General features: G+C 41.2%; 1 protein-coding gene across 1 annotated transcript in view; it reads left to right on the top strand.

Moving 5' to 3' along the window:
• The window catches only part of kcnk12 (potassium channel, subfamily K, member 12), a 46,336-nt gene extending 38,851 nt beyond the window's left edge, over nucleotides 1-7,485 (top strand). The window contains exon 2 of the mRNA XM_012859246.2: nucleotides 5,220-7,485. Coding sequence (XP_012714700.1) covers nucleotides 5,220-6,112 — 893 coding nt within the window. The 3' untranslated portion in view covers nucleotides 6,113-7,485. The remainder of the gene's footprint in view (nucleotides 1-5,219) is intronic.
• Nucleotides 7,486-14,245: the final 6,760 nt, after the last annotated feature.

Genomic DNA, 14,245 nt, shown 5'->3' on the forward strand with positions numbered 1-14,245 from the left:
AAATAAAACATCTGCTTTGTTGTTGATGCGCGGCATAACGCAGTGAAAGTGTGTGTGTGTGTTTGTCCATGAGATGTCCGGACATTGAGCCTGGAACAGAATGATGTACGAATGAGTGTAATGTGAATACATAACAGTGAAAATCCGATGATTTTAATAGTTAAACAGAGATGTGTGCACTTACTGTCAAGCAAAAACATAAAATATAAAACGGAGACAAAACACACCTAACGTCGTGGAATACACAGCCACCTTTTACACTTATTGGCACACCAGATACATTTGTGTAGAAGGAAACTTGAAATAGATTCAAGTATTTAATTTATTGCAGTAGCACACCGAAGGTTTTGGAGAAAAATCTGTTTTTTGAATAGTTTATTCAGCAGGAGGGAAATTATTGAACGACTGGTGCTACAGATATTGCCACCCCCAACAACTTCAGCACCAGACCATCAATGAAGCATCATTTTAAATGATTCTGTACTTTTAAAGTTTGTTACAGCGTGACGGGACTTTTAATTAGCGACCCATAACTTCCAGGCCTGTTGCTTGCAGTCACTCTGCAAAATAAGTGACCAGGAGAACGTGCCATTCAAGTAATGCAGATGTGTGTCCAACTGGTTGCATCTGGAGAATGGCTTTTACAACTAAACACTCTGATATATGCAGTCAGAGGAAAAAAAGAGTAAAAGTGAGGTGCCACCTCACTGTGAGACATGATGGGATATGTAAATAAATTTAAAAAAAACCTCACACCTCTGTGTTGGGAATTGCAACAATAAGTTATGTCTTGTGCTAGCTAAGTCTCCATCATTACAACCACACATGAGAACTGGTTGCTTGGAGTTGTTTCCAAAAATGAATAGTTTTCTTTCCAACCATCACAAATGTAAATATGTGGGGTTTTCTAAGCTCTTCAGGGACTTCAACTGGAACCCAGTGGTTTGGTTAAATGAGACTAAGAATAAGCTTTTCAACATCAAACACGTGACACAGTGAGCATCTTAACTATTAGGATACGCAAAGGATCTGTGATGCTGTGGGTCTGACTCGCCTCTAAAGGCCCCGGGATCCACTTTAGAGTGCATGCAGTTCCTCTGAAATTTAAATCTGGTGGGTTCTGCTTAAAAAAGATTAATTGGGTCGTGGCTGAGGCTTTCCGCAAGATATTCATGATCAACATATAAATGTCTCAGTCCCCAGAAGTAAACATTTACCGAAATCCTGTAACAAAAAAGAGATCCGGAGCGATTCTGGACTAAGATCTCTCTTTCTGAACGCACCATCCTTGTGAAATATTAGCAGAGCTCTAAGTCCTCTCTTATTGGCTGCCGGAGTCGTACAAAGCATAGGACATAGCAGGGACAACACTCAGTGTTGCACTAAAGATTTTTTTTTTATATATATATAAAGATATTATTCCCATCATGTTTTTTTTTTCTAAGCTGAATAAATGTATTCAAAATAAGTGTAGTTTTTTTTTTTTTTTAAAAAAAAAGCTAATATTCTGCTGCAATAGAAGTTTCATTAATTTAAAGGCATTTTAAACGTCTTTATCAGGAGAGCCAATGAGTGTGCAGGGAGCTGTGCATTAATGTACTTTATGGATATCATATTTTATGCAATAAAACTCTGACTCCCACAGCTGGATCCAAGGTGAGATTTGGACCTTAAAAGATTTGGTGACTTCACCACCATTAGTCATTTTTATACTCATTCCAATACTGTTAATCTTTTGTATATTTATGTTTTTTATGAAATAAACGGTTTTATTTCATTCAATATCATCACTGTGGTGGTTAAATGGTGGAAAGAGCGTATGGTATCGGTCCTTCTCACCCCCTGATTTTTATGAAAATAACATTAAACCCATCACACCTGGGGATTAATGGTCTAGCACACAGTAAAGCCAGAGGGATCTGCTCTTCCATCAAACCCACTTCTCCTCAGCTCAAACACTCAGGATAGACTGAGGCAGCTGCACAGAAGACGCTGAGAAGTTAGGTAACACAGCGGGGGGAGGTAAAAACATCTTCACAAATTAAACGAGTTCATGTCTGCATCCCCTCATCTATGTACAGGTCATATATTGCGCATTAAAAAGATAAAGACAAGTGGCAAAGAAAATTCTATTTACTCTGAACGTCAACTGAGGCTTTAGTTTGAAGCTTTGACACGATGGCGCCGCCGCTCCCATTGGTTGTGCTCCTGCCTCTTCTGGAGGAAAGCATTCACTGCAGCCATTTTCATCGTCTTTGCAAATTATCTTCATCATTTTATAATGAATCACGGCAGCAGACCCAGAATTCAGCCAGACCAGCAGAGGTTCAGATCAGGTTCTTTTATTAGCAAAAAGCAAAACAGGGAAAAAAAACAAAAAGGACCGTCAATCCAAAAGACGGCACAGAAGCGGACGGATTCTCGGGGCAGACCAGGTTGAAACAGACAGAACGGGATGGCACAGATTTCTGGAGACAAGGTGGTTCAAAATCCAAAAGCAAAACATAACAACTTGCAAGAGGAGAACTCACCTACACTCAACATGACAACCTGGCACTGATGTCTGGTCTCGACTGTTTTTATGGAGGAGGAAGCAGGTGGAACCGGTCAGAGATGATTGCAACAGGGGTGGAGTAAGGCAGGTGTGCAGAGTAAGTAATTAGACCAGACATCAGTGCAGAGGATCAAAACAAGAAATGAATTCAAACCAAAGCTAAAAAGCTGACAGGACAAGTGAACAGAAACTACACCAAACTTACTAAGAAACAAAATCACTCTAAAGTAAAAACCTAAAACAGAAAATAAAGCTAAGACTAAGACAGATGACAAAACCGGATAAACTAACAGTAAATAAAAACCCAGACAGGACAAAAACTCAAAGTAAGCAGAGAACCTAAAGCAGGAGAGTAAAATGACTCAAAAATAAAACCAGAACAGAAACCAGAATATTACACATTTAACTGTTTTCTGTCTTTTGACTTATGTTTTTATATTTGCTGGGCCTTTGCAGGACACTTTTTTTAATTTTTATCTATCAACGGAGCTACGTAAATAAAATGTGCTTTCGTGCTTGTGCTTGAAGCATGTCAAGGTTTTGCACAGGGCCCGATCTGGGAGCATGTAAGCCCCCAGGCTGGAGTCGACGTTGGCGCTTCTGCTGACACTGATTTCTTTTACACAGGCAAACAACAGTGGATTGATAGTTAGGTCAACTTTAAGATTTAAATGGGTCTTGTTTGCAGTAAAAGTCAGTATTACCAGCACAATAGTCCTTTGTTTATTGTGACATCATTGTTGTCAAATAGTAGAACATTGGTCATCTTTACAGAAAATTCAAATGCAAAACACCTTAAACCTGGGTTAAATATTTAAAAGAAAACTTATAAAATATATTGTCTCCCTTGTCTTTGCAAAACATCAGTTCAGCTTCTATAAACTGAAATATTCAGTTCCCCATAAATGGAGAACATTACATAAAACCTGTTGAACTATAAACTGGACTCTGCACCACATCTGTACATCTGCGCCACCACATCCCTAACTGGCATTACCAATGCTGCCGAACTCTTACTTTCCCTTTACACAACAGACATGCATTTTTGCACAAATGCCTTTTTGCATCCATTATTTTGCACATTTTGCACATTAAAAATGATTTGTAAATTCTCCTGCATAATGTGACGGCACACTGTTTTTGTCCTGCACTGTTATATGTTAGCATTTTGATCACTGCTGCACTTCATATTGCAATGTTGCCTTATTCCACCTGGAATCTGACTATACTCCTATAAGCTGTATGCAACGAAATTTTGTTCTGTATGCACCCTGTACATACAAAATGACAAATGAAGTTGTCTAAGTCTAAGTCTAAAACCTAAATAATTACAGCTACCCATCGAGTCTCTATCAGATTAGGTGAGTTAGGCGTCCCATCAAACACGGTGGTACCAGGGACATTCAAGCAGGTATGTGTGTTTTTGGCAGTGTGGCCAGAAAGATCTTCTGGAAGATCAAATCAGCTCCTCCACAGAGCTTGTTGGAAGAGCGCGGCATGAAATTTCCTCCCACATGTCTCCATCGACGATGAACTTGATAAAACACAGCGGACCAACCCAAGCAGATGACATAGTTCCCCAAATCATCACTGACTTTGGAAACTTCAACATTCTACCACCAACAGCTTGGATTTGGTTTCTCTCCGCTCTTCATTTATACTCAAAATGTACTTTTATTCAAACAGAGAAATGTGGACCACAGAGACACAAAGGATGTGAAGGTTGAAGCTCGTGTCCTGGATGTTTCTGGCTGGTGGCTCCAGCATCAGTCCACACCTTGTGAACAAATCTCCCCCAAACTTTTGAACAGCCTTTGCTTTACAATCCTCTCCAGTCTTTAGTCAATCGTGCATGTTTTTTTCACACCAGACCTGCACTGTTATATGTTAGCATATAACCGTGCTAACATATAACAGTGCTTTGGTCTGCCTTGAAGTCACTGTGAACTGTAAATGATCTATTTTACGTTTTTTATTTGCAGAACCTCAACTTTCCATGAATGCGCTGGGATAAATAAATCTGCATTCCTGTCAGCTTCTTTAGTAATTACTCTGAGCTGGTTTGCTCCTTGTGGTGGTGGTCAGTTTCTGCATCTGTTTGACAAATGGCAAATCTTCTCATAACTATTTAGGCCGTAATGTGTCCTTGACATAACATTTCTGTGTAAGACTCATTTTATTTGTGAGTTCCAGTTGAAGAGCTTAGAAAACTCCACGTATTTATTTTTGTCTAGCGTCCTAATTTTCTGAGAAATTGAATTTTCGGATTTTCAGAAGCCATAATTTGTAAAAAGTAAAATAAAATAACAGAAATAAACACTTCTTTACTGAGCAATACAAGATTAAGGCCCTTAATTTTAGAAGTGAATTACTTGAATAAATTAACTTGGTTGTTGTTGAATATGTTTGGGTCTTAAGGATCCTGGCTGCTGCTCCTGTACGGCGCTATATAAAGTTTGCCCTGGTCTTAGATTATGCACATACTTATGTTTCAGTATAAAATTCACTAATCTTTTTTAATTGATGCCCGCCCATCGCTCTAATACCGGACACTCTTTTTAGCCTCAACAGTTCCATCACCTCCAAGCCCAAAGAAAAAGAAAAGGTTTATATTCAGGTCTCTCAGCTCTGAGGCTAACTGTGTAACCTCTTTATGTCTCTGCAGGGTTTGGGATGACGACGCCTGTGACGATTGCTGGGAAGGTGTTCCTGATATTTTACGGCCTTCTGGGCTGCGCTGCCACGATCCTCTTCTTTAACCTCTTCCTGGAGCGCATCATCACACTCCTGGCTGTGGTGATGAAGGCCGTGAGGGAGCGGAGAATCAGGAACAGCGGCCTCCTTCCGCCGGGGATCCGACACGACTTCTCCGCCTACTCTCTCCCGGGGTGGAAGCCCTCGGTGTACCACGTGATGCTGATCCTGGGGCTGTCGGCCATTACCATCTCCTGCTGCGCCTCGGCCATGTACAGCCCCGTGGAGGGCTGGGCCTACCTGGACTCGCTCTACTTCTGCTTCGTCACCTTCAGCACCATCGGCTTCGGAGACTTTGTCAGCAGCCAGGGCGCGGCGTACGAATACCAAAGCCTCTACAGGGTGGCCAACTTCTGCTTCATGCTGATGGGCGTCTGCTGCATCTACTCGCTCTTCAACGTCATTTCCATCGTCATCAAGCAGGTGCTAAACTGGATGCTGGAGAAAATGAGCTGCCTGTTTTGCCAGCGCTGCAACAAGGCCAACGCCTTCCTGGCGAGGCGCAACGCCATCCGCCCGGGCTCCAAGGCCCGCCAGGGTCGGCCCGGCCACCAGCCCGACTCGGACGGGCCGTGCGACAGCGACACGGAGGGACGGAGGCTGTCGGGGGAAATGATCTCCATGAAGGACCTGGCGGCGTCGAACAAGGTGTCGCTGGCGTTGATGCAGAAGCAGCTGTCGGAGTCTGCCAACGGCTATCCCAGGACGGTCTGCGGCAGCTCCCGCCACAACGGCTTCTCCGGGGGGGTCGGGGCCCTGGGCATCATGAACAACAGACTGGCAGAGACGAGTAACTCCAGGTAGAACGCGTAAAAAAAAAAAAGGCAGGAAAGAAAGCGTCCAGGCTCCTCCCAAACCTTACAGCAGAAACCCCCGACGTGTTTTTGAAAGGGTAACTTGTTATGCATGAGATGTATCATTATTTTTATTTATTTTTTTTATACTCCTGACTGGGCTTACAGACCTGCTGTGAGGATGACGGCATGAAGAGAGAGAATGACAGCGCTGCTCTTAAAGCATGGTGACCATGTTCCCAAACCTGAAGCATCTAAAGGAATCGGGTTGGAGCTCATCAGAGCTGTCGAGGCTGAATCCTTGTGCCGTAAAAAGAGCCAAGAGAAGACGAAATGCACAGTTTCTGCTGTCCCGGAGTGTTGCTAGTTCATTTGAATGTACATACCGGATGCTGACGCAAACAAGTTGGCCTATAATCCCTGAATGATATAGCACATACCGATCTATGCATTTTTTCTCATGCATTGCGCACCGTTTCTCATCTTTCCATTGCTTTCCCCCATCCCATCCCTTTTTTATGATTGCTTTCTTTTCCGGGGCTCCAACGGCGACAGGTAGAGTTTCCCCCCGCATGGCCGCGACGTGGCTCATTTAAACAGGGCTGTGGCACAGGACTGCTCTCCAGTGCTACACCAACAGGCTACAAAGAGTAATTTCCTCTCTCTCTCTCTGCAGATGGAAAAATGTGAAAAGATGAAGAATGAAAATCTATTTCTCAAGAGAGAGAGGAACTGGCCTCCTTATCAGCCATAAGCACATGTTTGAGTGGCCAGAGACACTGACTTGAAGGGTAACAGAAGGCAACAACCAAATCTTTCTTCCTCTCTCTCTCTCTGCCTTGTGGTTTAGGCTGAACCGCTCAATGTGAGGAAAAACAGAGAGGTTCGGTTTTTTCGATCGGTGATTAATTGCGGGATATTGAAAAATATTTGCAAAACACAATAAATGTAAATGACATTTTTGAGGATTGGGTGAAAATGTATTGGTAAATCCGACAAGAGTGCAAGGATTTGTTTTTAATTTTCAGAAATGGTTCATAACCTTGCGAGTGTACTCATTAGAGGTCTAAGATGTTGTCACATCGCAACCATGATCTTCAGTGTCTTTTACTGGGATTTAATGTGATTGACCACAGTAGTATATACCTGTGAAGGTGAAGGAAACATTTTCAAATAAAAAAATGAAAAGAAGGGTGCTACGCATTTATCTTCAGCCCCCCCTTTAAATCAGATATCCCTAAATAAAGTCGAACAAAGCAACTTTAAGAATCTCAGTGTAAATGAAGCTTCTATATGAAGATTTATTAGAGAACGTTAGCAAATAAACCGCATTGTAACAGCCAAGGAACCCAGCAGACAGGTCCTTGGAACATTTTGGAGATGTTTAAAGCAGGGATTGATTCTACACAATGTTTGAACATCTCCCGGAGCATAGTTACATCCTTCATCTGAAAGGGGGAATGAATATTAATTAATTGAGAAGTAGCCAAGAGGTCCGTGGTAACTCTGGGGGAGCTGCAGAGATCCACATCTCAGGTGGGAGAATCTGTGCACTAGACAACTATCAGCTTTGCACTTAAAGAAAAAAATCTAAGTTAGAGTGGCAAAGAGGAAATTTTCTGAAATAAGGCTGTAAGAAACCCCATTTGCAGTTGGCCAGAAGCTACGTTGGAGAGAAAGTAAATGTCCAAAAAACGAGGCCACACGGTCTGATGAGAGCAAAATGTATTGTTTTTGGCCTTCTTGCAAAATGTGACACCTCATATCACCCTAAACAATGAAACATGGTGGCTGCATCATGCTGGGGAGATTCTTTTCTTTAGTAGGCAGATAACACATCATGAGACGCTAGACAGAACTAAACGTAGGAAAGGACTGGAAGTAAACCTGCAAGAGGCTACAAAAGACTTTCAGCATGATTCAGTGAGACAGTTTAGATCAAAGCACATGAATGTGTTAAAGTGGCCCGTTTTTTATTTTCAAAAATTCCTGAAGAAATTATAAATAAATTATATTTTCACTAATGCACAACTTTGTGTTGATGTTACACCCAAAATCCACTTTGAGAACGGTAAGGTTTGTGCTTCTGATTCGAAAAAAGTTTTTAAGGGCTGCAAAAATATTTGCAAAGCATTGTACAAATTAGAAAGATAAACAAATTTAATGCAATTTTGGTGAAGAATCAGTTCAATTGTTGTCTGCTATTAACAAATTGATGTAAAAGTGTCACAGTAAAACACAGGGGGAAAAAAATCTTCTGTTCAGAAAAGACCCTGAAAAATCCCAAAAGTATTCAAAGCCAATAAAGCTTGAGCCGATTCAGGGGAGACGGCGTAGCATCTGCCGGCAGCAGACTCCTTTAAGTTCGTGATGTAAATCAAAACTGGTGACAGACAGAGAGATTGATGGAAGAAAACCTTCTCAAAGCACTTTTCACACGACTGTTAGAAAGGCAGGGAAAAATCAACATCTGTGTGTGGCTTGAAATCTTCTCGGCTTGACTCAGAAGTGGCGGTGCAGATTTTTTACAACACGTCCACGCTGACATCTAAATGTCACAGTTTCGCAAGACATATTGAAGTTGTTTCTCTTTCTGGCTGTCCACCGCTCTTTTGAGGGACTCCCGCAGATTTTTGATGATGTTTAGTTTGGGGACTCCCTCAAAGGAAAAGATCCCTTGCAAGCACAGTCCCCCCCCCAAAGCAGGATCGATAATGGCCTCCCGCTGAGAGGTGCATGCTTTATGAGCGCCTGCGTTCTTCATCCCCCAAGCAAACCTTTACTTTCTGCACTCCTGAAACCACACTTGGAATCTGCAGCTGCAGTCGCCACTACCTTTGGAAACTCACGAGTGTTATTCAAAGTGGTAAAGCTTGAACTGATGTGTTGTTTTGTACGTTTTAATCTCAGTTTCAAGGTAGAGGCGCTGTTGGACAACAGTTCCTTGTTTCTAGCAGCTATTTATGTGTCGGAGATAAGATTAACACACTTTCATGGCTAAACCGTTGTGGCGACCATGATGGACGAAGCGCCGCGGCGGGAACAGCTGCGGGAAGTCGTGGTGCCGTTAATCGACCCCTTTTCAGATCCAGATTCGTGTGCAATGCTAATTTACGGCCACGGGTTCACCCACCGCCGCCATCTATCTTCCACATCTAATGTCCCTCCATGCGCTTTCTGTTTTTTGTTTTTTTTTCTGCGTTTCCCCCATCACCTCTGCTTTCACTTTGTATGCACTGCACACAACCCCCCCCCCCTACTGCTTCCATTTCCTTGCATTTCTGCCTTTTCCCGCTCGTCCCTCTTACACTGTGAATACCAGACACGTCATAAATGTATATATATATATGTAAAGAACTGGAATGTCTCTGAAGTCCATTTCCAATAAGGTGTGAACCGAATCTGAAGCTCTGAGTTCTAGTGCGTAGATCTGAATAATCTCCCTGTAGTCTCACCAAGAGGATTTAGAGAAAATGACTCAGGTAGTTCAACTTTCAGGCCTGTCTTAGTTTTTTTTGTTGTCGTTTTTTTTTTTTCTTCCTTGCATGCCATTATGGTAAAGCCATAGCTGTACATACAAACAGAGTACTGTTTTAAATCTATTTTTCTACCTATAGCTCAAATATCTACACTCCGTTATACAGTCAATCAGCAGGACAAACAAAACGAGATGAAAGGAAGGAATGAGAGCAAAGCCTTTCATTGCTGCATAAAATGGGCTTTTAATTGGAATATCTTTATATTTTATGTTTCTCAAAAATATGTGGAGAAGATGTGGAGATGTCTGCAGCAGCAGCAGCAGCAGCAAAGTTAATCCTATGCTCTCCTACAGCAATGACTTTACACCCATGTTTTAGCAGGCAGGTGGGCATTCTGTACCAAATTACATATTGGATTCAGTGATGATTTCCCTGCTGTAAACTGTCTCCACGGGTAAGAAGGGGTCGAATTTGTGGGACCGCTTTGAACTAATCAGTACTGATTAATAATGTCCTACGTGAACCCTCACCTTTCCTTTGGAGAACTACGGTTGTGGAGTGGAGGAGGTTTCAGGACTTTTTTTTTCTACACCTCCATAATCAGCCGCTGCGTATCCGCACTCTCGAACAGGATCACGCCGTTTTTGCATAAACTCTTGCAGCCGGACTGTACCACACAGGACTGAAAACAAAAGACGACAACGCGTGATTTTTTATTTTTTTTTTTTTTCCTTTTTTCTAGGATACACTGTAGGTGAATGCTCTACTGAAGATGTTATTTGAAAAAAAGATATATGACAATGTTTAAATCTGTCTTTTCCTTGAAAATGAAACACGTCTAGATATTTAAGATACAATGTCGCTCAGAATTTTACATAGACTCATCATGGAACGACTGCAGCCTTTATCTTGGGCAATTAATTACTTAGTTTAATCATTCCTTTTTTTTAGTGTCGACTGATAACACAAAAGGTTTTTTTAAACATGCCTAGATGTATACATGCACCCCTTGTGATTAAAAATGTTTTCTATAGCCACAAACCAGGTCCTGGTGTAATTCTGATTTAATATATATCATTATAGTGATATCATTTAAAATGGCTGGTTTTCTGACACATACTTTACTATTAAGCATAGTCCAAACACTTGTTAGAGGGTTAAGTTTGCGGCCTTTGCAGAAACTTAACGTTGGCCCATTATATTCAACCCAGCACCAGTTTGATGATTTTTGTTCTGTTTGAATATCCAATTGTGACCAAGTTATTATTATTCTTGCCACTGTGGACACACGGCTCAATCATTGTCTCATCTGACTATTAACATTTTCTCCAGTAGACGTTTGGCTTGTCCACAGGGTCAGCTGTACATTTTAGATTTTCAACAAGCTGCTTGTTTCTTGGTGCTAATGTCTAAGCTCATGATCATGTTAAACTGGATTTATGGATGTTTCCTAGTCTCCTCCAGTCCAGGATTGGCCTTAGCATTGTGAGCCACACTTATCCAAGCACTGAGCTGGGGTGTATGTATATAATCTAGCCTGCAGTTAGAATTGAGACCCTGAGTGGATTATATAAAATATGTAATAAATTCAAATTTGAGCGACAAATTATCATCTCTGACGTTCCAATCGATCATCAGAGGCTTGAAATTTGAACGACCTCCAGGCAAATGATGGGTGTATGTAAATATCCGGCTGATGCTGTAGTTGTTATATCGAGAGTAACTTTTGGTCCCCCCCTGAGGCATGTGTGGCTTTAAATCAATTGTCTTACCGAAGTCATTGCGTACAACAAACTCTTTCCTTTTTTTTTTGTTTGTTTTTTGTTGTTTTTTCCGTGACAAGCAGAGCTTGTGCGCGTTTGTACCTCACGTTCCCCTTTTTGCAGTTTGCAAAAGTGATTTCCATTGATTACAATGGTTTCGACGGCCCTGCTGTTCTCTGTATCTTCTGAGGGAGAAAACCGGTGGTCTTAAGCATTGTTTGCGTTTGGTAGCAACAGGTATGCCTTTGAATTTGGATATCTGTGGGTTTGTTTGTTTTGTTTTTTTTTTTTGTTTTTTTGCATTTTAATCAGTTTACTCATGTCCTCGACAAGGCCCCGTCATTCAAGTGAAACTAGGCAGCGTGCAAAAGCGGCGGCCACGCAACTTGCGAGCAACCAAGACGACTTCGAGCGCTGCCGAGTCCTCGGTGTTAATCTGATCGTGAACTGTTAGAAATGATCACTGACACTGTTTGTTTCCTGTAAACACATGTTGCACTGCATTCACGCGGCTCTGTAGGCAGCGGCTCTTCATTAAAATGTCATGCTTCCATGGCAAGCCCGATAATAAAACAATTAGCTTGACATGGGGGGTAAAAAAAAAAAAAAGGCTGGAGACGCTGTTAGTGTGTAATTTGCTGATGCGGTTGATGGAGCGGTGGCACAATTATCCTTTATTTAGCATATTTCTCCACAATCACGGTGTGAGGCATAACAATTTGCTCTCTTGGATTTCTGCGAAGGAGGAGCGCGTTGCGTTCTTGGTGTTTATGGCTGTTAAAGCAGCTTCTGCGGGGATCAATATTTATTGACATTAATTTGGCTGAAAGTCATATCGGTGGGCCGGGTAACACATGGGTGACTTTGCAAAAAATAAGGACGTATTATTCACTGTGCTTGGCTGCTCGAAACTCTGAACAATATTGGTTTTCACACCGAGCTTGATTTCAAAAGCTAAAAGACATTTGTGCCTTTGTTTTTGTCCCTATAAAGGCAGATGATTTGGAGCCACACACTTGATTTAGAAGCTGCTTCACGACTCTAGCCATCCACTTACTTTAACTCATGACTGCATCCGCACCACTCCATACCTCAGCGTGTCTCATGTTGCTTGCTTCATGCTGTAACATCCAGTTAATGTATGCAAATGAATTCAGTTTGCAAGTTGCACATTTATACAAATGATTGTACTTTTATATTTATGTAACGGAAAATGAAACCTATATGAGATGAGAAGGGAGTTGCATTAAACGATAATGATACAGAGACTTGCTTGTTTTATTCATTGTCTTTCTTTTCTAACGGCTTTAAAAGGTTTATGGAGAGAAAAATGCTACCCTGAGTAGTTTGGTTTCAAGATGACCTGAAGATTTTTCAGCCATTTCTAGGTTTTTGTGAAAGATCTTTGTTATAATGACTCCAATCTTACACGATTATTGCATTACGATTCCCTAATGATCTGTCTGTAGTTTTCTCAGACAGCAGGACAGATTTCAGGAAATTACTGCCAAGAATAAGCCTGTGCATAAGCTCCATAAAGCCACAGACCTCGTTTGGATACTTGGGCTTTTGTGTGGATTAAACGGAGCTAAAACATGCTAAATAATGAGCTTATGTAACGGATTTTATTAAAGTCAGATCTGACAAAAAAAATTACTTTTCTTCATTTTACAGTTTTTATTTTAATTACTCCATGGCAAATAAATGTAGAATAAGAGAATTGTCAGCCAGAGAAACTTTTCAGAAATGAAGATTTTTGTTGTCATCTGAAGAGTGTGGGAACTTTTGCACATGACATTAAAAAAGTAAAAATATCCTTGAAAATGAAAGTTAAGAACTCCAGCCAGTATATTTGTTTCCTCATGATAAACTGGTTGCACAAACTGAGTCAAAATCATAATAAATCATAGATAGATAGATAGATAGATAGATAGATAGATAGATAGATAGATAGATAGATAGATAGATAGATAGATAGATAGATAGATAGATAGATAGATAGATAGATAGATAGATAGATAGATAGATAGATAGATAGATAGATAGATAGATAGATAGATAGATAGATAGATAGATAGATAGATAGATAGATAGATATTCAAACTTTTAAATCAGCACTGTTTTGAAACACAAATTCTCTCAGAAACATGCTAACTTGAATTTACCATCCTTTCCAAACTTAAACTTTTTGACATTTTCTCAAACTATGACTGCAAACTCAATGTTCTGGTGAAGTGGAATAAAACTGTTGCACGTTTTTCCCATTTTTTTTGCATTTATTTAACACCCTTTCCTTAGTGTTGAATCCAGTGCTACCAGACAGGCGAGGGACAAAGTTGTGCCGAAGTTTAAAGCAGATACCGCCGCTGTAAGTCCTGGGGGGCCACATCTGGCCCTGGTCAAAGGCAACAGGAAAGTCGTGAGGGATAAACCACAGATGACCGAGTAAACATGTGGAATAAGGTGCTCTGGTCAGATGAGACCAAAACGACCCTTTTTGGTGTTCATAAAAAACACCGTCAGGGGTGGAAAAGTCGTCCTGAACACTGTCCTAAAACCTACTATCCCCACTATGAAACATGGTAGTGGCGCCATTGTGCTGGAAGGACATTTTCCTCCACTTGGGACAGCGAGTTAGGTCATTTAAGGTAAAACTGGGCAATACTACAAGAAAACCTGTTAGAGGTTACAAATAAATTACAGGTGGAGCAGATGACGGCCTTTCAGCAGCACACTGACTGTAAACCGATAAGAATGACCAAAAAGCCGGCGGAGTCAAACAACTGAAGACTGGCAGGTTCTGGCTCAGGGGGGCTGAATGTTTAACCACGCACACCTGCAGATTTTACCCATACAAATAAATGTGTTAAAGAAAACATCATTTTTCTTATCACAGCACTA

The sequence above is a fragment of the Fundulus heteroclitus genome, chromosome 22 (assembly GCF_011125445.2).
Source record: "Fundulus heteroclitus isolate FHET01 chromosome 22, MU-UCD_Fhet_4.1, whole genome shotgun sequence".
Classification (NCBI taxonomy): Eukaryota; Metazoa; Chordata; class Actinopteri; order Cyprinodontiformes; family Fundulidae; genus Fundulus; species Fundulus heteroclitus.